Genomic DNA, 25218 nt, shown 5'->3' with positions numbered 1-25218 from the left:
ATCAAGTCTCAATATGGCAGTTCAGGGCAATTGATTTAGAAATAATAATAATAATAATAATAATAATAATAATAATAATAATAATAATGATAAACTACTTTAAAAATGAGACAAACATGTTGGCCAAAGTGTTAACATTTATTTCACATCATGCCTAGTGGAGGATTTGTATAATCATAAGTCATCCGTCATACGCGTTGGCCATTAACAATCTGCCAGCAATAAAATAACATGACAAACAAATGTTTATAAGGCTTGTAGTATAGTCTAAAAAATTAATTATAATTGAATATTTTATAGTATTTTAGCATTTGAAAATAAAGTCATTGTAAAACTGATAACTATGATAGACAAAGATTTTAACAGGTATAATAGTATATGGGACTATATTAATAACTATATAAAGAGCCGTTATATTATATTGCAAAACAGCATTTGTTTGCCAAAGTAACAAAACAGAATTTAGTACTTAGTATAAACAGCAACGAGGTTTACACAAGAGCACGAAACAGAATTAAAAAGTACAACAAAGAACACTAAGGTACACCAAGGACTTGCAAATTCTATACTACAAACAAAAGATGAAATAAACACGCACTGGGATCACATCAAACCTACGCAGAGATCTAAACAATGTTCAGAGAGCATTTTAAAAAACAAATTAAATACCTTCTTGTAGGTAAACAAGAAGTGTTCATATCGTATTCATGACATTTTTGAATGAAAAAAAAAAACACATTATAGAAACGACTGCATAAATGCACACTGTAACCATTCAAAGCTCAGTTTCTCAACTCCATAAGTATGACTATGCAGTTTTGTTTCATCCAATCTGGAGCCACACATGACAGACAAATAGAGGCCAACTGCAACTAAATTAGGGCATTAATTTCCAGTCTAATTTGATTAAAATTGCCAGTTGTTGTGAGAAACAGCCTAATTTGGCCACATTTTGTTCTTGTTGACTCTGGTAATATACACTACACACTGCGGAATAAGCCCTCCTCTTGTTCTAATTGGAGAGTTTACGGCATATCATTCATCTCCTCTCCCTGGACATAATATAACAACATGTCAGCATTCTGTCTGTGCCAGGGGTGTTGTAATTTTCTAGGCTATACAAAGCTCACTAGTCCCATGCATTTCTTTATTTCTGTGTGCACAGTGTAGGTTCAAAGAGCACCATTCAGTCCAAATAGGGTGATGTGGATGTTGGGAAATATCAAATGAAATGGGACCACCATAAACCTCACTCACTATATTCAGCAGTGGAGTTATTAAGTGGCGAGATAAGATTTCAGTACATTGGTCTTTTTTTCCCGATATTAGAGGGAAAGATTTAAAGGTCATACAATATTATATTTCTTCAGCTTATTGATATACTAAATATAAAGCCAAAGTTGTAAGAACATATTTCAATATATCAAGCTGACATTGCACTGTACAATTACGATCACGGTGCTATTTTATAGATGAAATAAGGCAAAATCATTGATCATTCAGGACACCAGGTTGCTACCTAACAACTCCAGGATGCTTTTCATTAATGTTCTCCCGTTTCCTCTTTTTGTCCAAAAACAGGCTTGTATAGTGCATGTTGTTTTCGAATGAGGCCGTGCAGTGAACTGGCATCTCATCCGGGGTAAATTCTCTCACCTTGAACTCAATGTGACTGAGAAAATCTCCTGATTCTCCATGACCATGGCCAAAATAAAGTTCTGAAAGAGGATGATTGGATGGGTGGGAAAATGTACTTGGATTAATGTATATTTTACAGGTAACAGAAATCCTCCAGCAAGCATTTCTCAGAGGAAATGAAATCATTTAATTGTGTTGGTTTATCCCCTGTTGATTAAAAATGAAGTGGTCAGTGTATCAGGGTAAATTGAAAATATTGACTAGCAAAAGTAGAACCAAACTTACTCATATGACTAGTGTTATACTTTCATCTAATATTTACAAACCGGGTGTAGTTTTAGTGAACCTGATTGCACTGTAGTTTCAGATGATTGTTATGGCTGACAGAAGAACCTGTTGTGGTGTTTTGCTGTTGTAGTCCATTTAACTTAGATCTCAATGGGGTGTGTTTTCAAAAATGTTGTATGGTTGTATTTAGAGTTACCAATACCTTCTTGTCAGTTACAGCCAGTCTGGTTATTCTCCTCTCTCATCAACTTTTTTGTATGCTGAACAGCTGCTCACAGGATGCTTTTTGTTTTTCACATCCCATGGTGTAAACCCAAGAGACTAGTGTGTGAAAATCATTGGATATTAGCATTATTCTGATATACTCAACAAAGCACATCTGTCCCCCAATCTTTCCTGCCACCCTAAAGGCATTTATGTTAATATTACATGCCATTAGCTTGTGTGTGATGTACAGTGCATTTGGAAAGTATTCAGACCTCCTTCACTTTTTTTAGAGCTTCTGTTATGTTTCAGTCTGATACTACAATCATTTGAATGGATTTTTGTCATTAATCTACACCCAGTTATCCCATAATTACAATGTGAAAACACAAATCTAGAAATGTCTGTACATTTTTTTTAACAAAATAAAACCATTCTCCCCCGATTGTTTAGTTTGGCCAGGTGACCAGGTCTTGGATAAGTCCTTGTTGTGCCACACTTTTGAGAATTATGGAGGCCACTGTACTCTTCAGTGCAGCAGCAGAAATTTTTTGTAGCCCTCCCCAGATCTGTGCCTTGAGACAATACTGTCTCTCAGCTCTGCAGCTCCTTTGACCTCCTGGCTTGGTGTTTGCTCTGACTGCATTGTCAGCTGTGAGACCTTTTATAGAGAGGTGTGTGCCTTTCCAGATCATGTCTAATCAATAAACTTTTCCACAGGCGAACAATAATCAAGGTGTAGAAACATCTTAGCAATGCTCAAGAGAAATTGGAGACACCTGAGCTAATTTTCAAGTGTTACTGCAAAGAGTTGAGGCGAATGCACTCTGTCTGCATAACGTGTACAGATTTTTCTAAAGAAAGTGGATAGTAAGGCTAATAATTGAAACACCTGCTTCCTTTTTGAGTCCCTTTTATTTCTCTCGTCTGTCCTACGTCAGTAGAAATGTAGTCAAGCTGGTTTGGCTTCAGATAAAATAAACTGAAACACACCAGCATGCCGAGTTCTTCTCTCCTTCCTGTTTTCAGCCCCAAAGTCATGGCTGTGAAGCAAAGGCAATTAAGGTGTATAAATATGTAAATATGTGCAGGACATCTCAGCAGAAGCCAGGTAATGACATTTTCCCGGCCCTCGTTTGGCAAATTCCCAAGCCAGCCCCCAAATTAGAAACCTTAATGACAACCAATAAGCCACAGATGGTCAAAGTCCGGACGACGCCACTCTCTGGGTCTCCTTCTGCTGCTCCCTTTCTCACTATTACATGCCAGAGATGCATCACCTCACCAGCTGCACGAGGCTCCGGGGACTCATTGTGGTCTAAAGTAGAAGGTCAAGGTGTGGTGATGTTTGCGAGTGAGATCATGGTACCCTGTGTGTTTTAGGACAGCAGCTAGCGAGATGGTCCAGGTGATTCATCTTGGGGAGGTAGGTACAGGTGGCAAATGCACCACATGGCTATTTATCTTCTAAAGCTGCCATGGAAGGTGCAATCTCTGCAGACTGAGCTGGCAGCTGTCCCTAGTCCTCTACTCTTCTTTTATCTCTCTGGCGCATATACGAATTTATGTGTCGAGCAGGATTTCATTTCAGTGACTGATAGAGAAATCTTATTTTTGCAGGACAGGTCCTTTAAAAAAAATAATTTAAATCTTAATCCTAACGGTGCAACAATTGAAAAAAATAAAATCATTATACAACAAGATTGTCTCATACAAAATAAATGTAATATGAATATATTAAACCTATACAGAGAAAGCTGTATTAATAATACAAACATCATTGTGCATTCTTCTATGCATCATATTGTGCACATTAGGTTTGTGCCAAATTTTATGGAAGCTGTTTTTCCCATTTTCATCACATTACAAATGGCAAAATGTTTTTTATTAGGTTGTGTCAGAATCTTGGAGTACACATTTATCAGCTGTTGCCCTCGCAAGCTTTGCATCAGTGTTGAAAGGGCTCATGTTATTATTTCTGACAGGCCTTTACAAGCTCCTTTGCAATTATAAATGTGCACATGCCGAAGCCATTCTTGTCCATTATAGCAACATATAATGAGGCAGGATTATTTTTTACACCCCTTAAATCTCTCAAAGGATCTCTAAATGATTTTGCAATAGAGGCTATTCTTTCAGAGCAGTTTTAATAAGAAGTTAAAAACCCTTGACTGTATATAGGGCGAGTAAAAGTCAGAATTTGTGAAAGAAACACAAGAGTTTTGTGTTTTTAAAAGAAAATGTTTTTGAGTTATTTATCTGGTTGGCTTATTAATTTCTCTTGCCCTGTTCAAGCTTTTTGGGTGTTTCATTGTTAAATGGTCTACACGTTCTCAATGACTAATTTTAATAAATGAACTTTTTAACTGCTAACGGGAGGCTGGTAGGCTGATTCCTGCTGGCTGTTTTTCTTTGCCTAATAGAGACCTCAGACCTAAAAATGTCTAGAAAAATCTACTGACACGAAAAAAAAAAGCATGTGTTCATTGTAAAGTTCATTATCAAGTCATACGTTATGAGTTTTTACTCAAAATAATAAGTAAAGACATGATCGTAGTCCTGTTAATATGCCATGTATCTGGTACTATTGTCAAAGCTGTTATTAATAAATTATTCAATACCTCGTGGCTAATCAGAATAGAGTATTTAAAAGCACTGTGTTCAAATGAGAAGGGGGGACTGTCAGATGGGTTCCCTCTTGAGTCTGGTTCCTTTCAAGATTTCTTCCTTATGCCATCTCGGGGAGTTTTTCCTTGCCACAGTCGCCACCGGCTCACTCATCAGGGACAAAATTACACTTATAAAGAACATATTAAATTTTAATCACCACATTATCTGTGTAAAGCTGCTTCGATGTTCATTGTTAAAAGCGCTATACAAATAAAAATGAATTGTATTGAATTGTTAGGATACTGGGATCAGAGAACAGGTTTAGCCATGTTATAGCACCGCTTGTTAAGGGCCTTGCTAAGTTAAGGGCCTTGCTGAAGGGCCCAAGAGCAGCAGCTTACCAATACCAGGGCTTGAACCCTCCATCTTTTGATCAGTAACTCAGATCCTTAATCACTGAGCTATTTTCTCCCAACGTGTGACAACATATTCATATAATCCCAGAGATATTCTCTTGGTTTAAAAAAATATGTATCTATATGGAAACATAATAATCCAAGGGTCCAAATATATTTTGGAGGATACTGTGCAGTACAGTATATTGTATTGTTAGCGATCGGTGAGTGTTTATTGTGTGCTCAGCTCGAGTACTGCCACCTTAGAAGTCAATTTATCATCTCTCTCACTAGTGTAATAAAAATTGCATATTTTTTATTTGTTCCATAAACACGATCCATAAAGCAAAATGATAATCCTGAGAGAAGCTGTTTCGTGATCAGGCTAAGCACAGTTCAGGTCTTTATTTGCATCTGGAAGTGCAAGTGCAATGTAAACAATATGAGATTTTGTCTTTTGGCTAGGTGGTGATGAATCATTCAGTGACTGCAGAAAGCTGATTGGAAATAATTTTGTGCTTAAAATGATTTCACAAACACAAGCTGATTAAGTAGATCAAATGTTTTAATGCTCTTAATCTATCAATTTATTAAAGTATTCTGTTAAAAAGGTTATGTTTTGTGCTAAGACATAATTTTATATTTTTCTTTCAAAAGCACAAAAGTGAATTACAGTATACTGTATAATAAAGATATTTTTAGGCAGCATGGTGATTGTGTTGTCACTTTAAAGCTTTGAGCTCTCTGTGGAGTGGTTTTCCTGGTGCCCATGTTGGATTTCCCCCAAACTCTGCTGGTAGTTGGATTGGTGATGATGTACCGTCCTTTTCAATGACTGTGTAAATGTGAATGCATGGTGCCCTATGATGGACTAGTTTTGTATCCAGGATGTATTCTGCAGTCAGGACCAGTGTTTCGACTGGATCCAACATTCCAACATTATTTTAGATTTTAAAAAATCCATTTGTTTATCACATAAAATCCACTTATCAAGTTCACATTTTTGCTGTATATAGTCAATTGCACAAAATGTAGAAAAATACATATTTTTTCACAATGTTTGTCTGAGCCTAAAGGATCAGACATGAGGTTAAAGGAATTATTTGTAGACCTGCTAGACAGGATTGTGTCAGGGCACATATCTGGCAAAGAGAACTGGAAATTTCATCTCAGGAAGTTCAGATCCACTAAGAAACTTTTTAGACTTGGCCACCCTGCCAAACCAATCACATGAAGAAGGAACTATTTAGCCAAGAAAGTTGAGGAAGAACACGACCCATCACCTTTATGGAACTGTGTGGCAGATAGCAAAGCGGCTCCCACACAAATATCTTTGCAACACCTCACCAGTCAGGCCTTTATGGTTGATTGGCCAGATGGAAGCCAGTCTGCAGTTAAATGCACATGACTGCTCACTTGGAGTTTGCCAAAAGGCAAATGATTCTCAGATTGTAAAAATAAATAAATAAATACATACATATTCGATGGTCTGATTAAACTAAGAATGAACTGGCAAAAACTCCAGGCATTTTATCCCCTATGGTAAATCATAGTGAGTGTAATTCAGCCGCAGATACTGTGAAGCTTGTCTGGATGGATGGGAGGATGAACAGATCAAAGCACAGAGAGAACCTTGAAAACTGGTGAGGGGAAACTGCTCATAACCCCGCAGGACTTTGTTCACATTGCAACAGAAAAGGTTCAAAGTTTTACTTCTCAACACAACACCGACAAAACAAAACAGACGAGAGAAAAAGAGCTGAAAATAGTGTAGCGTTCTCTATCTTCCAAAGTTTTGCAGAAGTGAAAAGTATCCATAGGATACATAAATTCGAGTGTATCATGATTGTTTCACTAATACCAATTAAGCTTTTTTCAATAATTTGCATATACAAGAATCATCATTATTAGCACATATTCTTACTTAGAATTAATAGAATCCAGTACTCAATGCTCACTGTGTATACTGTATGTACCATTTATGGGTGATGTCATGACAAACTATATCAAAATGAATTTCTTCACAAATCATGATCTTTCAGATCCTTACAGATACTTTGAATAAATGTAACATATCCTGGCAAAGGCAGTCGAGAACAAACTTATAAAAAAAGCTTAATCACCCCCTATAATTTGTTATTTATTCAACATTTTTTTCACACTGGTACAGTTATTTATACTGCATAAAAAGTGTAGTTGATCCAGTAGATACTTTAAGCTCCATTTGATTGTGTTTATGATGAATGCACTATATATACATACACACTTGGGTTTAAATGTAATATATGATATGAAACAATTTGGAGTGCATGTTAAAAAAATCCTTCAGAAGAAAACTGATCATTTATTAAGATCCAGCAGTCAGGCTTGTATCTGTTTGCCAGGCTGCTCTATTCTGGTAAAGATACAAGATCATTTTGCCATTCAAATCTAATGTTTCTGAATTAAAATTTGGGCTGGTTTCAAACTTTGGTATTGTTTACGTGCAGACAATAGAAACCACAGAGACACAGATGAGGGTTCCTGCAGTTAAATTCAGAAAGGGAGTCTGGCTGCATATTTTGAAAATTTGCCCAAATGAGTGGGATGTCTAATAGACATTTTATTTCCCTAATAACATGCTTAGCAAAGCACCTGGCAGAAGCACAGTCGAGGTGAATTCCATCGCGTTTATTCATGCTCATTCATGTTCGAATAGCAGCTGTGCCATTTGCCCAAGGTTCCCCAAAGAACTCATTTGGCTGCATTTTCAAATTTTAATTTCATGGGATGTGTCCTATTTTGTTCAACCACCCAGTTGGTGTTTTATAGCATGATTGCATTTTAGCAAGGTCGCTTGATGATGCCTCATGTCTTCACTTTGTAATTTACCTAGCAATCTAGTTTTCTAGTGCATCCTTTTAAGAATTCAAACAAGCAAAACTTTGAATGGTTTTGACCTTCAGTTCAATTGTTTTTGCTGTTTGTACTAATGCTGTAATGCTGTAATTATGCTGTAATTAATTGATCAGTTGAATCAGAAATGTTAAAGCAGGGAATTCCTTTACCCAGATTTTTCTCAAAGACTTCACACTGGCATGCCTGCTTGGCTAAAGAAATAAAAAACGTCAAGGTTTTTTTTATATTATTTTGAACAGATACATTTATTCATGTGGCATAGGGCAGACAGGCGAAGCATGAAAAATGTCAGTCACATAACACATAAGGTAAAAAGAAATGCACCCAATAACCATGAATCAGACTGAACTCTTGAAAAATTAAAATAAATATGACCACGTGAAGGTGATGTGGTTGGATGAAGCAGAAGGGGGTTTGGGGGCTGCAATGCAGTAACAGTCATACAACTTTACATTCACCACCGTTTTACAGGTTTATACATTTATTAAAATGTGGTAAGACAACTGCTTGTCTTTCTTTCTTTCTTTCTTTCTTTTTTTTTTTTTTTCTTGATTATAATATAATTATGATGACCATAATATAGTTTGTCTCCATTGACTTACCAATTTCCTTTTTTCCCCAATAGTAAGATGAAAATAGAGGAAACTAAAAGTAATTGTTTTACCTATCTGAAATGACCACAACATTGCTTTAAGGGAAAAAAAGCCTATAGCCAGTAATAACTTTCAAAGTGCTGTTAAGAAGGCAGGTGTAGTTTAAAAGTGGGGAGATAGATGCTTCTTTCTCCCCCTCTGACTGCCCTCACAGTTCAATTACAGTGCAGGTCAAATCTGGAATGAGTAGCGTGGCCTTTCATCCCAAAAAGTGCTTCACAGTTTGTTAAAGCCTTGCTGCAGTGTTGGAAGCAGATCAAGGTTTCACAACGAGATCATTGTCTTGCACCTGCTCTCCGAGCCTTGCACCTGCTGTTTACCTCGAAAAGCCACTTTCTTCTTCTTCCACTTCTACAAGTGGAGAGGTAAACACCTAGAGCTGTTACTTTTAGTTCAGATCTGTCATGTCGCCCCTCCACACACGTGCACACAGACCCACACAAACACACAGACACACAGACACACACACACACACACACACACACACACACTACCTCGCTTTTACATGGTTAAAATATTTGTGACAAATATATGTACATGACGTTTAAAAATTCGCCCCTAAGCCTGTTGGAGTATTGCTGTTCATCTAATATTCAGAGATGGAACCATGATGCCTAAGGCATAGCACTGGAATACAAATTGCTAAAAGAGTACTGGGCGGCCATCATAAAATTTTTATATTCATCCCCTCATTCATTTATCTTCAAATAAGTGCTACATGCTGATCAGGAAAGAGGGAATACAACGTGCATGATACGCCAATCCTTCATATCATAGTGTGCGCACCATGCGCGCACGCACACACCCGCGCACGCACGTAGACAAGTAATAATTTAGAAGCGACAATCCCTCTATTGCGTTGGTGAAAAAAAGAAAGGATTAAATGCATTTTTTATAACACTGCACCCTGTGATTTGTGCATTGATTAATACACCTGCAAGTAGTGCTAAGCAGGCCTATTTTGGTCAGGCACATCCTCCGCGTGCACACTGCACGGACAGACGAGCGCTCGTGGAGAGGCTGAGTAACCGGGTGTGAGGTTGATGCTGCTCCAGAGCCTCAGCGCTATAAACCGTTATTTATCCCTCACGCGAAGCGCTGCTGTGCATCTCGGTTTGTCTTTGGAACGGAATCCTGCGTATTCTTTTCTTTCTTTCCTATTCATCCTCCTTTTCGTCCTCCTCCTACGTCTTCTCCTCTGCCTGTGATAGATAGAAAGCCGCAAGGAAAAAAAAAATAAACATGGCTGCGCACTCGCGTGCTCTCGCCGTCCTCCTCATCCTCGGCTTCGTCGCGGCGTCTCGCGCGCTGACCGGCGACGACGATCCGTCCCAGGACGCCGAGTGCAAGACGAAGAGCGTGACCGTGTCGGCGCTGCCGTTCCTCCGCGAGAATGACTTGAGCATCATGCACAGCCCGTCGGCCTCCGAGCCCAAGCTGCTGTTCTCCGTGCGCAACGACTTCCCCGGCGATGTGGCGGTGGTGGACGACCTGGAAAACACAGAGCTGCCCTTCTTCGTGCTCGGTAACGTTTTATTCCTCTCGATCTTTCTTTCGCTTCTTTTTTCCCCCCAATTTTTCCTTTTTGCTTTGATGCAATAGGGAAATAATAAAATGTCTAAACGCAGGCCTTTTTGTTTTGAGAAAGAAGAGTAGCATCCTTCCCGCAGGCCTTCCCCTCTTATACATTTCCACCGAAATCATTAAAATAACCTTCGTGTTCTTCTATGAAATGTCCCAGTGTAATACAGAGTCATGTTTTCGGTTGCTCCAGCTGTCAGAGACGTGTGTTTTGTTGCAGAAGAGACTCACTTTATCACTGAGTTGGCTAGTTGTTTACAATGCACCAGCAGAAAAAAAAAGATTTCAGGCTCATACAGTACACAAAGCCCTTGTGCATATAAAGGCTTTCTTCCTTTCATGTGCAATAATCTGGTGCACGGGGAAGTAACATCTAAAATTATATCGGCATATGCCTGTGCATTTGTTCTTCCTTGCTGACGTACACTGAGCATGTAATAATATATAGATTTTCTCAATGATGCTGGATTTATAGGGCAGTTTGTTCATCATCATTCAGTTGTATTTTTCCTGTTAATTGACCACAACCTGTGTAAGTGCCCAAATGGCTTGATTTAGGAATCATACCATTTATTCCACCTACTGCTCATAACTCATAGGCCAGAGCCATTACCTGATTTAGTATGAAGGCATTTAAGAGCAAGTGTGAGAAGATGGTTGTTATTGACTCTAATTGAAATGCAGCAGTGAGTGGACTTGGACAGCATGTGGATTGAGGCGCGAGTTGGCTGCTGTCCATGGTGCTGATATTTCACTCTTGTGTTTCTGTCTGACTTTTTCAAGTCTTCCACATAAGTTACTGAGCAAGAACTACGAGGATGGATTTGGAGTGTAAGTAATATAAACAGTCTGATACAATGGCTTAGGACTGCAGTTTGCATTACCGGTTCTGCATTTAAACACCCATCACTAAACAGTACACCTCAACAATGATACATTTATAACAGTCGGTACCACCTAGGTGAGGATAAGGTTCCGTTTTGAGTCTGGTTACTCACAAGGTTTTTTTTACTTGAGAACATCTCAAGGAGTTTTTCCTTGCCTTGGCTTTACTCATTAGGGATAAGCTAATAGGTACTAAACTTATAGATTCAAATTGTATAGCCTTTTTATCTACATAAAGCTGCTTTGAGATAATGTCAATTGTTAAAAGCACTTTACATATAAAGTGATTTAGACTGATTTGAATAAGAGTTTGCTCACTGTTCACAAAGCTGATTGGAGATGATGTTATGTGTTTTTGACCCATTTTCCCTTTCATAACTCCAAGGCACCCTAGTCTTATCTGAACATTCTGCTAATCATATTTGTTACATTTTTTTGTTGTTGTTATTTGTTTAAAGAAGTAAATGCAAAACTTAGGAATATGATGGTGACAGTCATTCAGGTTTGTTATGTCATACAAGATTACACATGCTAACAACATTGCACATGTAGTGGAATTAACCCTACAGTAGAGTCTTGGTCAAATATACATTAGAATCCAGTTTTATAAGCCAGATTTCTTTTCAGTATGCTTAATATGATGTGCTCAGGAACCCACCCTTAGTTTGAACAAATTTCCTAAAAGTGCATCTCAGGCTTATAAGTTATGAGTTTCATAGCAACAAACTTACTCATTCAATTGCATAAACAGAACTAAACACAAAAACTCAGCTTTTTACTGGTAATAAAACAGACAAATACAGAATGAAAAGCTACTGCAAAGCAAAGTAGTTTGGCTTCAAATACAAAAGAAACCAGGACGTGATTAGCACAGTCGGCCTTGGAAGCAACTCCTATCTTGATGTCACATCAACCTTGTGTGGTTACCGCCTTACAGTGACAAACACTTGATTTCAAGTCAAACATTGAGAGTAAAGAAAAGCTAGTTAAACCCAGATTGTCAGAAGGAATTCATAGTTCACATACTGTACTTAAGTAATTTTTTCTTGAAATGCATACATGCATAAAAGCAAGTTATATGAAGGCAGCTAGATGCAGAACACCAAGCTTTTCACAGAGCTTACTTGTTTATAAATGAACAAAGTTTCAATTTCAAAACGCTGAATGAACTTTAACAAGACGAAAAACAAGTTGGTGTGTCTTTTCAGCAACACGTAGACCTGGGAGATTGGACTGGCTTGAAAAACTGAAGCCGTGCTCACTTTGCTTAAAAACTGTAATAGTGAGAGACATTGTGTTTCTGCCAAGATCTGCTTGTCCTCCCTAGCCTTGAGTTCCCAGGATAGTCTCTGGATCCTCTAAGACCCTGTTCAGGATCAGGAGGTTGATGAAATGATTGAAAACATTTCTGCTCTATTACACTTTTCAGAGTTTTCATATCAGAATCTATTTGTCATGCAAAACCTAGGAGACGTCAGACTCTGAGAGTCTGACTCATGTTTAAATAATAGAGTTGGGCAAATAAATAGTGGGAGTGTTACTGCATAATAACTGCAGAGTAAATATGTAATCACAATATGTGCATAATTTACACATTGTTCACAATATGAGACTACAGGATATTAACATGCAAGAGAGTAATTCGACAAGGTTCTTATTGCTCTTATTTCACCTGCAATAATACACCACATAATAACACATTCTTTAATATACCCTTAATAGTTTTTTGAATTTTAAATAACCTCTACAAACCATCAGAAGTGTAATTGCGGCATACATTTAGACTTGTTTTGTTATTTACAATCACACACGAGTGTTTAAATATACCAGCAGACTGGTTTGAAAAATGTCAAATCTGATCTGATACTGCTCCTACATTTTAGGCCGCTAGTCTGAATCAGACTTGCATCCTTTTTTTACTATCTAGTACCTGACCCCCGATAGAGAGGGCAAGAAACAGGATGTAAGAGCTTGCTGATAATATTGTCTACTCTGAAGTGTGTGCTTGTTAACTGCACATGGTGCTGAGATTGTACCCTGAACATCTTGTCATTCATACTGTGCTGTAAAAAGAATAATCTGTGAAGAATGTACAGTTATATATGTATAACTCTAGATATTCGCTACAGGAGGCAGGTTTGTAGAAGTTTGGAATGTTCCTGCTTGCACCACTCTCCCCGTGAGTTAGGTGGTGAAAGATGTTGGGTCTGGCGGTTTTGCTTGGCAGTACCATGGCTGTGACAAGGTTGTCATTTTCGAGTTGCACCAAGTAGAGCTGCCTGAACAGGTCTGAAGCAGAAATAATGAATGGTGTTAACTTAGACTTGCTCTTGTTGAAAAGGGAAGAAACAGACACATACACACAGGAGTCTGGGGACCGTAATGTGTGTTTCTTATGTCATCGCTGTTGTGGGATGTTGTTGTGGTGAGCTTGTCGTAGAGAGAATCACCAGCAGTGTGTGATGAGTACATCCAACATGTCTTTTTTATAACTTTTGGGGCTGGTGACTATTTGGACAATAGATATTATTTTTTAGTACATCAAAATATCTGTAGGGAAAAATGGTTTGATATTTTTATTAGGAGCCTGGTACACAACAACCACTAGATATTTTGTACATTATTTTTAAGTTAATAAAAAATGAACCAAAAAATTTTTTGGAGTGGTGGATTGCAAGGATCTTACTGGTGTAGCTGAAAGATTAGTTTTTCATTAAGCTATCATAAAATATTCATTGTTCATTTTTAGTAAGCACTTTATCTTGGTCCGGGTCCCATTGAATCAGAAATGCTGTAACCCTGAGTGTGATGTGAGAATACACCTTGCTGTTTCACCACAGGACACCATGCACACACCTAGGGGCAATTAATTGCAGCTAATTCACCTACAGCCATGATATTGGGAGCTAAGTGTGAATTGAAGTACCCAGAGTAAACCCACATGGACATGGGGAGAACAAACACAAAAACTCCACACAGTCTGTATCCTTAACTCAGGATTGGAATGTCCCTGGTTTAATCCTGAGCTCAGGATACTGTCTGTGAGGAGTTTCTGTGCATGGAGCTACAAGGGGGAAAAATGACCCAATGCACCACCATCATTTCTATTATCATGTGTATAATAAGAATATTATATTTAATTTTGATGCAGTTTAAAAATATACTTTCAAGCAGATACTGTGAAACATATTAAAATCACATAACCAACCAAATACCATCACTGAGCTAATAGTCATGATTTCTAATTAAAAGTGAAAGCTGAGCCTGATGTTATGTAGAATACACCTGCGATTCACTCGAAATGAAAAACCCACCAGGACACCAACTTTTTAATGAAAAACTACACAAGGGACGTGCATGCAAACTGATGCTGCATATTCACTGATATTGGAAAGGATGAAGAGATGCATATTTAGAACTAGATTCCCAGCATCTACTAAAAATCAGCAGTGCCTTTCTAATGCTATTATACGGATGTAACTGCAGTTGCCATTTTTCCTATATTCAGTCTGTCTCATATAAATACACCTGTTTTGCTATAGTGACTTCTGAGGGTCATTATATGCTGTGATGGTATTTCAAATGTCTTTTGAAATGTTACTTATACATTCCTTAACACATTAAACTCCAATATACAGATCCTTGAAAAAGAAGCACAAAACAGTGTGTATATCTCTAAATGTGATCTGAGGTTGTGTTTCTGTATTAATAAACATTTTGCCTCAATATTGCTCTAATACAAGCTACATTGTTGGCTAATATGGTTATAAAGGTCTTGGTAGATGCAGCTGAATTCTGATGTTCATTTACCGTTAAAATGTCAAAATAAATAGGGGTCACCACAGCGGATCATCCGTCTCCCTACCCCTGTCCTCTACATCAGCTTTTTTCAAACCAACTACCTGCATGTCTTCCCTCACCACCGCCATAAACCTTCTCTTTGGCCTTCCTTTTTTCCTCCTTCCTGGCAGCTTCATCCTCAGCATTCTTCTATCGATAATATATATATATATATATATATATATATATATATATATATATATATATATATATATATATATATTTATAAAGTTTATTTTTTATTATTATTCTACTTAACCTTTTTTTTTCCTTTTAAAAATCAATGTCAAATCTTATATGATTTTGTGAATTGAACAATGGTCTAAAGGTCTTGTTTTTGTCTATTTTGAATGAGGTTGTCTTTCATTTTTCTACTGTGAAGGTGCTACTCTGAGCTCTGACCTGATTCATGGCTAAGATAAACTATATGGACAATGGTTTGTGGACACCTGACCATTCATATGTTTTGAACATCCCATTCCAAATTCCACCTCCACTTATCTGGGAAGATGCACATTCCATTATATGTTGGAGTGTGCTTGTGAAGATTTGTGTTAATTCAGCCACAGTTGTTAGTAAAGCTGATGTAGGGTGAGGAGGTCTGGGGTGCAGTCAGTGCTCCAATTCATCTCATAGGTGTTCAGTAGGGTTGAGGTCAGACCACTCTAGATCCACTACACTCTAACCCATGTAAGCCATATTTTCATGGCGATTGCTTTGGGTCTCGTAGTTCAAGTGAAGGGAAAATGTAATGCTGCTGCATACAAAGACATCCCCTTGTCTGCCTCCAACTTTCTGGTGAAAGTTTGGAAAAAAAGCAAATATGGCTGGAAAACTCAGGTGTCACAATTCATTTGTCCAGATAGTGTATGATGCCACTATATACAATGGAATATAAATGGTTCTTCTGCATAGACTTTTGTATTACTTTGTATACTGTGTAGAGAATAGAAAGAAAAAAATATAGAGTGATGTTCTAATAATACAAATGTAAATATTTTAATCTGTAACATTTTTAATTCTATATGGCATTAATTATCAAGATCGATCAATATAGAAAAAATGATGGCGACAGGTTTGTTGGCTATATCACCCAGCTCTTATTACTAATCATATTCTGACTGTCAGGATACCTGTAAGCATGTTTAAACAGAGAAAAGCAATTACAGGTCTGTATAAATAACAGCAAACTAAATATATAAAATGTTTTTTTATACGGCCTAATAAAAAGAAATGAATAACAAGGTATTTAGTCAGCAAGTGTTTTTACATTGGTGTTAGCATGGACACAGATCAGATGATAGATCAGTGGAGATGATGACAAGGCTTATATTTAAATGCCAAAAGAGAAATTATTTTCTCAGGTGATGAGACAGAGACTGATGTGGATGATGCTGATGATCTGATAAATTCAAACTCATTTCCTGTTGCAGACCTCTGATGTTTATGTCCGTCTTTGACTCCATAGGTAAATTTAATTTTAAATGTTGTGTTAGATGGGATTTATCAGAGGAATTCAAATACAGTTTTCTCCTTCTACTCTTTGAAACAAGTATTCAAAACAAGTATTAGCAATAAATATTGAGACTTGGGAAGGCAGCCACCACATTTTCTTGAGCTGCTGCTCATGCTACATCACATGGCAGCCTAACGCACTTAGAGGATCAGCCCATTTTCTCATGCTTGGGCACACAGATGTCCATGACTGTTTAGCGTCATTGTGAGTGACATGGGGGAGAAAGTATGCCATGTATCTCTCCAAGCAGAACATCTTAGCTCTCTGGGCTCGCAGCCATGAATGAATGTGTCATTACCAGGCTTCAAAATAGGATCTGCGACATTTACACCACAAATATCTTCATCATGTGTAAATGAGCTTGCATGGTAGTATATAATTCAGGGGCGGATCTACGGTGGTATGGGGTGGCATCTGACACCCTAAAAAAAACCATCATCACCACATCTGCCACCCCTAGCAATAGTATTTCTTATTATAAATTATAAATTTATTAAGTTTCCTTAACTAATTTACAGCAACTGCACTTCAATGTGATTCCATAAAAAAACATATACCTGTAAATACTGGCAAGAAATTAAAGCATTGTCTAAACAAATGACTCTTATGAACTGCTTCATTTTAATTAATCAACACATTCAATGCAACTAGCCTTATCACTAATCACTGATCACAAACATATTCATCTATCTGGCTCTTTTAACAAATCGAAGTTAAACACGTCATACCATCTCATTTAATTTATGTCTTTCCAATCAAAATATCAGGTTCAGGCAAAGTCAAACACACATCTGTCTTTATTACATTTTTATAGACCAATGTAAAAATTGTGCTCCAATGTATACCCCGAATATGTATATCATTCCTGGAATCCATAAGAACCATTCAAGGATGCTTGCATCATTCTTACCCCTTATAATCCTCATACCATCCCCTTGCCACCCAATAATGAATTTTCTACATCCTGTTATACTTGAAGAAAGGAGTTGGCAACAGAGTATAGAAAAGTTAAGAAAGTACGTAAGTATGTGCCCTCTCAAAGGTGCAGAAGAACTAAATACTGTCGTCCCTTGATGTATTACTTTTTAAAGTTGTGTTATTTAAGGAACAAAGTGAAAATCTGCTTCATGGCATCAGTCATGTTTTCGCATGAATGGAAAACCATGAGAAGTTTTAATCATGATTGTTGCCTCAGGTGTACTTCCTGTCCTGCTCTGTGTAGCCTTGTTCTGTTATTATTAATGCAGTTTACAGAGCAGCCACAAGTATTTGAACAAGCTATTTTTAATTAGGCACATTAGCGTAATTGGTTCAGCAGTTAACACACACACATGTGCGCACTCACACGCACACACACACACACACACACACACACACACACACACACACACACACACACACACACACACACAAATATATACACAATCATCCAAAATGAAACCCAGTCAAGTCCAGGTTAGAGTCTCTATTATAGTTTATTATTTATATTACATATTTCATTATGGAAAATTGTTTTACACAACCAGACGATTTTTAATTCACTTTACCAACTAACGAACAGCACACTCACCAAAACACAGCTTCTTGTGGCTGTCTATTATTTTTAACAGCTCTTTTTATTTAGTTTTTGTCACAAAACAAGCAATAAAGCATGAGATTAATGGAGTGGATCCGTCCTCCTCATCTCTTTTTTGGCGTTCAGGCTCACTAGGTTAGTTTTTGGAACTGCAGCAAGGAATTGAGAAAGAAAGCACAAAGAGAGGCTGTGTGGCAGTCAGTGGTTGCTATAGTAACAGGAGCCGGTGCTTAGATGAGGGCTAGAAGAGAAATGACGTTATGCATTCCGCTTTGGGAGAAGTGCAATATGTGGGGAAGAGCAGATGCACCGCTGGCTGCAGTGGTGGGCTTCACAGAACTGACGTGTCCCTGCTGACCTGCCACTTTTACCTATTCTTATTGCAGGTACCTTAAATTCCCCTCTCTTGGACCACCCCTTCATAAAGCCCATGTGGATGTCTGTATAAGATACTCACCAAATGTTTTCTGCCTTCTGCTAATGAAACGTAGCCACACAATCCCTGAAGTAGAACAGACTCAGAAAAGGCTGGAATTATGCCTACAGATGCAATTCTCAAACTTTGTTAATATGGCTTTGTGAGACCTGTAGTTCTTGTGCATGTGCTGTGTAACATAAAAGCTCGGTGAGGGAAATCGACTATAAACATCATCATTATTACTTCATAATGGAAGCAGCTTGATAATACTATCTTTAATAGTTTAATGAGGCCTGTTATGTTTAATTACGTTAAATGATTTAATACCATTTTGTACTTTGGGATTCTTAATGAAACAAACCCTTACAAATGAGCTGCCCAATATATAAAAAACTTTATCCAGCTCAGGTTTAGGCAAAAAAATTGCATGCATCCTACCTGCTTCATCATCATCATCATCATCATCATCTTTGTGAATCATTTTCTGTCATTGCATTGCAAATAAAAGTTAAATTCTATTTGATTCCTTTTTTATTTGTATAGCGCTTTCAACAAATTGTATCAAAGCAGCTTTAAACAGATTCACACACAATTTAATACTTATAATTTGTTCCTTATTATTGTAAGTTTATCCCTAATGAGGGAGCCACTGGTGACTGTGGCAAGAAGAGGAACCATTCTCATGTGGCTGGCACCAAATGTCCATTCATTACAGTTCCATCATTAAGGTGTACTGTTTAGCGATGAGCACTTAAACGCAGAACTGTTTGTACAAATTTCGGTTCTGAGCCATTGTGGCAGACTATCAATATTACTTAAAGTCCAGAGCCATCCAAGTTTTTGAAATGTTACTCAATGCTATGAATGCCATGTTCTGTACCAGTGAGATTGCTATGCTCACAACTACTATCATGCTGTTTAAACATATTGGAAAACATTTAAATAACTTTTCATAGGAGCATTCACACAAGATATTTGGTATATTTGGTAACTGATTGTACTTTTGCACACATACCAAAGTAAACCCCTATTGATTGAATACATTTTACAGATTACTTCAGTTTTATGTGGGGAATATACTTTCAAGGTTAAATTGTTTGTTTTTTTATTACATATACAACAAACTAAATCTAGTCTTCAGACTTTTACACTGGTAGCTACTACTGAGCAAATCATCCCAAAACTTTGTAGTTTATCTACAGGAAACAGAATGGAGTAGTATTACCTCTCGCTTTTTCTAGTCCGAGTCATTTGCTCTTTTTTCACGTGACTCAAATAAAAGCTATGCAACGCATTACACAGAAAACAGAATTGAGTAGTTAATCAAATAAGTCTTCTGGTCCGAGTTGTGCATTCAGTTACTGTATATAAATTATTGGAACTAGTCAAATTGATATATATAGTCTTGTTGGGGTATCTGATTATTGAAAATAAAATAAAAAATGTTCGGATCAAAGGAATGAACTTAATGTCTCAAAAATGATTCATTCATTTTCATGAATGAGCTTCAAAGAACCAAGTCACTAAAATTATCCAATCTTCCCATCATTAATCAATATAGGGTGCTGCATTTAAACTCTAGGCTCCACCTTTTATGGTAAGATTCTTGTTCTTCATTAGTCTCTTTTTCAGCCACATTATGATTGACAGCAGTTAATGTATATGCAACAGTTGATATCTATCAAAATGTAAAAACAATAAATAATTAAAAACACAAAATGTTGTATTCTAATTATTATTAGTAGAAGTAGTAGTAGTTTTATATAACTTGATATGCATCCTGTATAATTTCAGAACCTTGTTTTTTGGCGTTAGTTGCTAAAATATGTTACAAAGAAGATATACTCTACACATGCACGAACACACACAAACGCACACATACGCAAGCGCGCACACATATATACACAATCATCAAACATCAAACCCACTGAAGCCCAGGTTAGAGACTCTAACTGCAAGATAACAGTAACTGACAGTAAAATGACCGTAACGGCAATCCTTTATTGTTGCAAGGATGTCCATGTAAAAGAAAACCACCTGTTAATTACAATACAATACAACGCAATACGCTCTCCCTCACAGCTATTGGCCTTGCTGTTCCTAAGGCAGGCGGCATCAGATGTCGTGAGGCTCGCAGGCGGATTTGACAGAGGGCTTGGAGACGGGCTTGTCCCTCCCATACAGCCTGTGCCGTATGAGGAGCTTCTGGAGGTAGTGACTCGTACTGCTGTCCAAGCTCGAATTGGCTTGGCCAGATGAGAAGCAGAAGCAAGGCCACCTAGTATGCTGGATGAACACTTCCTTTGCCTACAGCACTATCTCCTCACCAGGGTCTGCCTTTTTCCCTGATCTGCACATTAAGGTGTCCAGATCCTAGAACAGCCAATATGCGGCCTGCCTTTTCACCCCATATGTCTCGCTGTATGCAAATGTAGTGGGGATGAAAGAGCGCGGTAATAGGCGATGACTCGGGTTGAAGATACACTGGCTGGCTATCTCTCCTCAAGTGCAGCATCGTTCGGCTCTGCCCACCGAGCCGTTGAGATCGACTTCGGCTCTGATGGGCAAGGCTTATGCAGCAGCGGGTCAGGCTGTGGGTTGCCTCCACACCATGGCTGTGTTGCAGGCATACCAGGCTGACCTGCTGCGGGAGATAGATGGGGGGGTGGCATTTTAGCGATACCTTCCTTGTCTCTCCCAAGTGCTGCTTGGTGGGTGCAGCCCCAGCCCGGTGTGACTGGGCACTGCGAAGCCCAATAAAACAAAGTGGCTCTGGTCCTGGAACAAGAAGTGCTCACTCTCTTAAGGAAGAAGGCCATCGAGGTAGTCCCTCCTTTAGACAGACTGTCCAGGTTGTACAGCCGACACTTTGTGGTTCCCAATAAGGATGGGCAGTTGTGTCCTTTTAGATCTTTGCTCCTTGAACTGCTCGCTAATGAGGCTCAGGTTCATGATTCTCACCCTCAAGCAGGTCGTGTCTCAGATCAGGTCAGAGAAAGGTTTGTCACAATAGATCTAAAGGAAACATAGTTCCACATATCTATCCTTCCGGCTCACTGGGTTCCTAAGGTTTGCTTTCGGGGGCAAAGTGTATGAATGGGTCTCTGACCCCACTGAAACCACATTTTGAACCATATCGACGGCTGGTTGATATTAGCTCGATCAGAGCTACTGGCAGTCCAGCATTGAGATGTCGGTCTCACTTGTATAAAGGAGCTGGGGTTAAGACTAAATGCCAGGAAGAGCGTGCTTTCTCCAATACAGAGAACCATCTTCTTAGGCAATACTCCTTGGATCGAGTCTATCCTCACGGCAGCCAAGAAAGTAAAAGAAGGCCAGTCACTCATTGTGAAGCAGTTCCAGAGTCTGCTTGTGCTCATTGCAGCAGCATCTAATGTGATTCCACGTGGCCTCCTACACATGAGACTCCTCCATTAGTGGCTCAGAGACAGAGGGTTCTCCCGCAGGGCAACCCACTCTGCACCATCAACGTCTCACGGTGACCCCTTTGGGAGCTTCTTGTCATCACGTAATGCTAACAACGGATGCTTCCATTAGGGGGTAGGGATTGGTCATGAGTGGCCCCTCCGCCCTAGTTCAGTGAAGCAGGATCCATTTCACTTGGCATATAAACTGTGCTGGCTGTGCTTCTGGCCCTGATGCACTTTCTCCCAGACCTGAGGATCGCCATGTGCTGGTCCGTATGGACAGCACATCAGTGGTCTCTTATATCAATCATCAGTATCATAAATTTGTTTGCGACTCAAGGGACGTCAGATGTGGCAGAGGCTGCACCGGTACTCCTCCTGGAGAGAGTGCACCAGGATGAAGTCCGTCTCCTTTTCACCTCTGCATCTCGGTGGCCGGGCAGACCATGGTTCGTGGACCTAGTGGCCCTCCTCGAGCAACCTCCTTCCAGGAGGGACCTTCTTTCCCTAGGGACCTACTTCACCCACACCTGGAGTTATGGAGGCTCTGGCCTAGCAGCTGGTCTCTATAGGAAGTTGTGTGCCATTAATTGTCGCCTGTTCTCTGCCTGGTGCGAGAACCACCAATTGGACCCAGGACACGATCCAGAGTGCCTGTGTGGAACTTGCCCATCGTGCTGGAGGCTGGAGTTTGACACTCTTTATTGAGCATTATCAAAAGCACATTATAGATGTGCTCTGTATCCTCTGTCAAAACATTCATTTTATTTTTGTACACTTCAAAATCCAGAACACTGACTGACTGGATGCAAACTCCTAAGTACTCTTTAGATCGACCCCCTTTGTATTCATGGCACACCACTGAATTCATATCTTATTCTTCTTTTCTGTAATTGGTCTCTAGACTTTTGACCTTTTCAGGTAGTTACACTGCTAAATACTTTTATTGACCTAGAAGTGAATCAAATAACTTCCCAATCTGCCTTATTATAGTAAATTTATTGATAGTAAATGTTGAGATGTTTCATCAGTGTATGCAAATAAACTGAGTTGAGCTGTTTCATCACATATAGCATTACATTGTTATTTTCAAAGACTGCCATAAGGCTTTTGACTACAGAGACTTTTCATGTACTAAAAAAGTGTGTATAGTTAAATGTTATTATAATTGTGTAGTGGAGGATTGCTTAAATTACATTGTATACAGAGAAGGCATGTGCATCTCCATAACTAAGGATGATGTGATTTGCATCTTGATGCATAGCCAATAATACGATCCATTAAAGATACATATGAAGCAGCTACCGATGCGATGTGATACGATTCACCCCTATTTCGACGCAGCGCAATATGATTTCAATTTGATTAAACACAAATCGATTCAATGGAAAACGTTGTGATTGAAAAAAACATAATGCTATGGATTTAGTATGGTACAGATAGTTTGCTTTTATTACTGTTCAGACAGGCAGCAAATTATAAATGTACTTAAATCTGCCTTCTGACTTCTAACACATGGCCTTTTCACAAACAGGCCTTTGTAGTGTAGTACTTTACCTGTTCTGTCTCCAGGAAGATGCAGCTCTACCTCTGCCATGTAAATCTGTATTCGATATGACTCTCAGGACACGCCTCGGTCTCCATAGTGTTGTGATTCGTCATATTCACATAGCAGCAGTGGTGCTGAGAGAACACGCTTAAGAAAGAAATCTATATATAAAATATTGGTCACAAATTATTAGTCACTTTCTAAATAATAAAAGTATAGCACATCTACTAATAATTATATATGACAAGATTGTTTTTTAGAAAAAATGTTACAAATGGCAACTTGTATCTGATGCACACTTTTTTAATTCGATGCATCACATTTTTTATCAGTGAGACTTGCCTGACTTTGTCACTGTTCAAGTTAAAAAGCCGAAACCCTCAAAGGCAAATGCTTTGGAGTTTTGTTTAGGGAAGATTGATGTCATTCTGGGGTTGATGAAAGGGTGAGTATATGAGGATAAGTGCAGTAGCCCTTTGCCCAAAAGTGCCCAGCCCGTGCTCATATCTGTATGCACCTTCACGTGGGTCCGTTGAGGGCCGACACAGAAGAAGCAAACATAGTCTTCTTGTGCAAATGCTCTGCAAAGACAGCATGTGCTGCATTAAGAGCCGGTGGCAATAATGTATGGCTCCCCATGAACCATTACCTGCCTAGAATTCCTCAGGCATAGAGAAGAAAACAGTGAGATTGATTGCCGCTGTCACAATCAAGGAAAGAGAAAATGGCAAAATACAATGCCAGGCACTGAGCTCTTTTGTGCGAATAAAATTGTAAGTTAGCTGATAGGATTGTGCTATTATGTATAATTGTTTACAAGGGTGAGTCACATTTCACATTTGACCGCAATCTTTTCGCACTGATTTTGCACTTTTGTTCTAATCACGGTTTCAAAGAAGTAAACAGATTTTAACCATCCACAAAATATTTTAGAAACTTGTAATTATTCGTAGTTAGCAAGTATCTTTTGTCGTGATGTGTTTTTTTTTGGGTGAAAACCCAAACTAATTCTTCAGGCAGTTTCTCCTTTTGTTGGATGAAGTAAACTGTTGAAGGTGGCAAAGGTTGTGCTGCCTGGAAGTCTTTCAAAGCTTGCCACACTCTCTAAACCATAATAGACTAAAGATGATGGTTTACAGTGTGACTGAATGTCTCACAAAATCCAAGAGAAAAAAGTAATGAATGTCATGATGCTTTGTTCTGTTTTTTTTTTTTGTGATATGTTCCTGTATTCCTTTTCAAGGGACTTAATAGATCGTTTTTTTTAGCTCTTTTGTACCAAATCCTGCCGAATTGAAATAGTAGACTTCGCCATTTTTGAGACAGGCCATTTCAAAAGTGAATCGCAGTGAAATAGAAAGTGCCTGAGATGGATCAGGAGCTGAGTGGGAGACATGCTTCTGAGTGATGACTTTTGAGTGATACTCAGACAAGGCATGATAGGAGTGTTCGGATTTAATGGCAAATCAGGAACACAGTGTCCTTTTTATTGAAGTTTTTAAAAGATCATCAGTCTTTCCCGTTATATATTCACTATTTATGACTTTTTTGCTGCTGCCTCTGTGGTCTCTCAAAGAAAGGCTGGTGTACCTTCCTGCACTCCTACGTCTCCATTTCTACCTGCTTTCCATTTTAGCCGCTTGAATGGAATTCATCTCTTTCCCTCCATCGCACCGAGCTGGTCCTAGAAAGCTGAGATAATACGATGGCGTGGTAAACTCGTGGCCCTGCTGGAAACT

At 38.6% G+C, this 25218-nt stretch overlaps 1 protein-coding gene across 6 annotated transcripts in view; it reads left to right on the top strand.

Moving 5' to 3' along the window:
- The first annotated feature begins 8555 nt into the window (after positions 1-8555).
- Positions 8556-25218, top strand: part of astn1 (astrotactin 1) — a 258717-nt gene continuing 242054 nt past the window's right edge. For 2 of the 6 annotated variants that reach the window (XM_046851386.1, XM_046851384.1), the window contains exon 1: positions 8558-10211. In XM_046851386.1, the coding sequence (XP_046707342.1) occupies positions 9929-10211 (283 nt within the window). In that variant the 5' untranslated portion in view covers positions 8558-9928. Of the gene's footprint in view, positions 10212-25218 lie in introns of all 6 variants that reach the window. The other 4 variants (XM_046851387.1, XM_046851385.1, XM_046851383.1 and 1 more) reach the window with 3 other exon arrangements.

This window comes from Silurus meridionalis, chromosome 6, assembly GCF_014805685.1.
Source record: "Silurus meridionalis isolate SWU-2019-XX chromosome 6, ASM1480568v1, whole genome shotgun sequence".
In the NCBI taxonomy this organism is placed as follows: Eukaryota; Metazoa; Chordata; class Actinopteri; order Siluriformes; family Siluridae; genus Silurus; species Silurus meridionalis.
The sequence above is the reverse complement of the archived record's forward strand: the minus strand, read 5'-3'. Positions and strand labels throughout refer to the sequence as shown.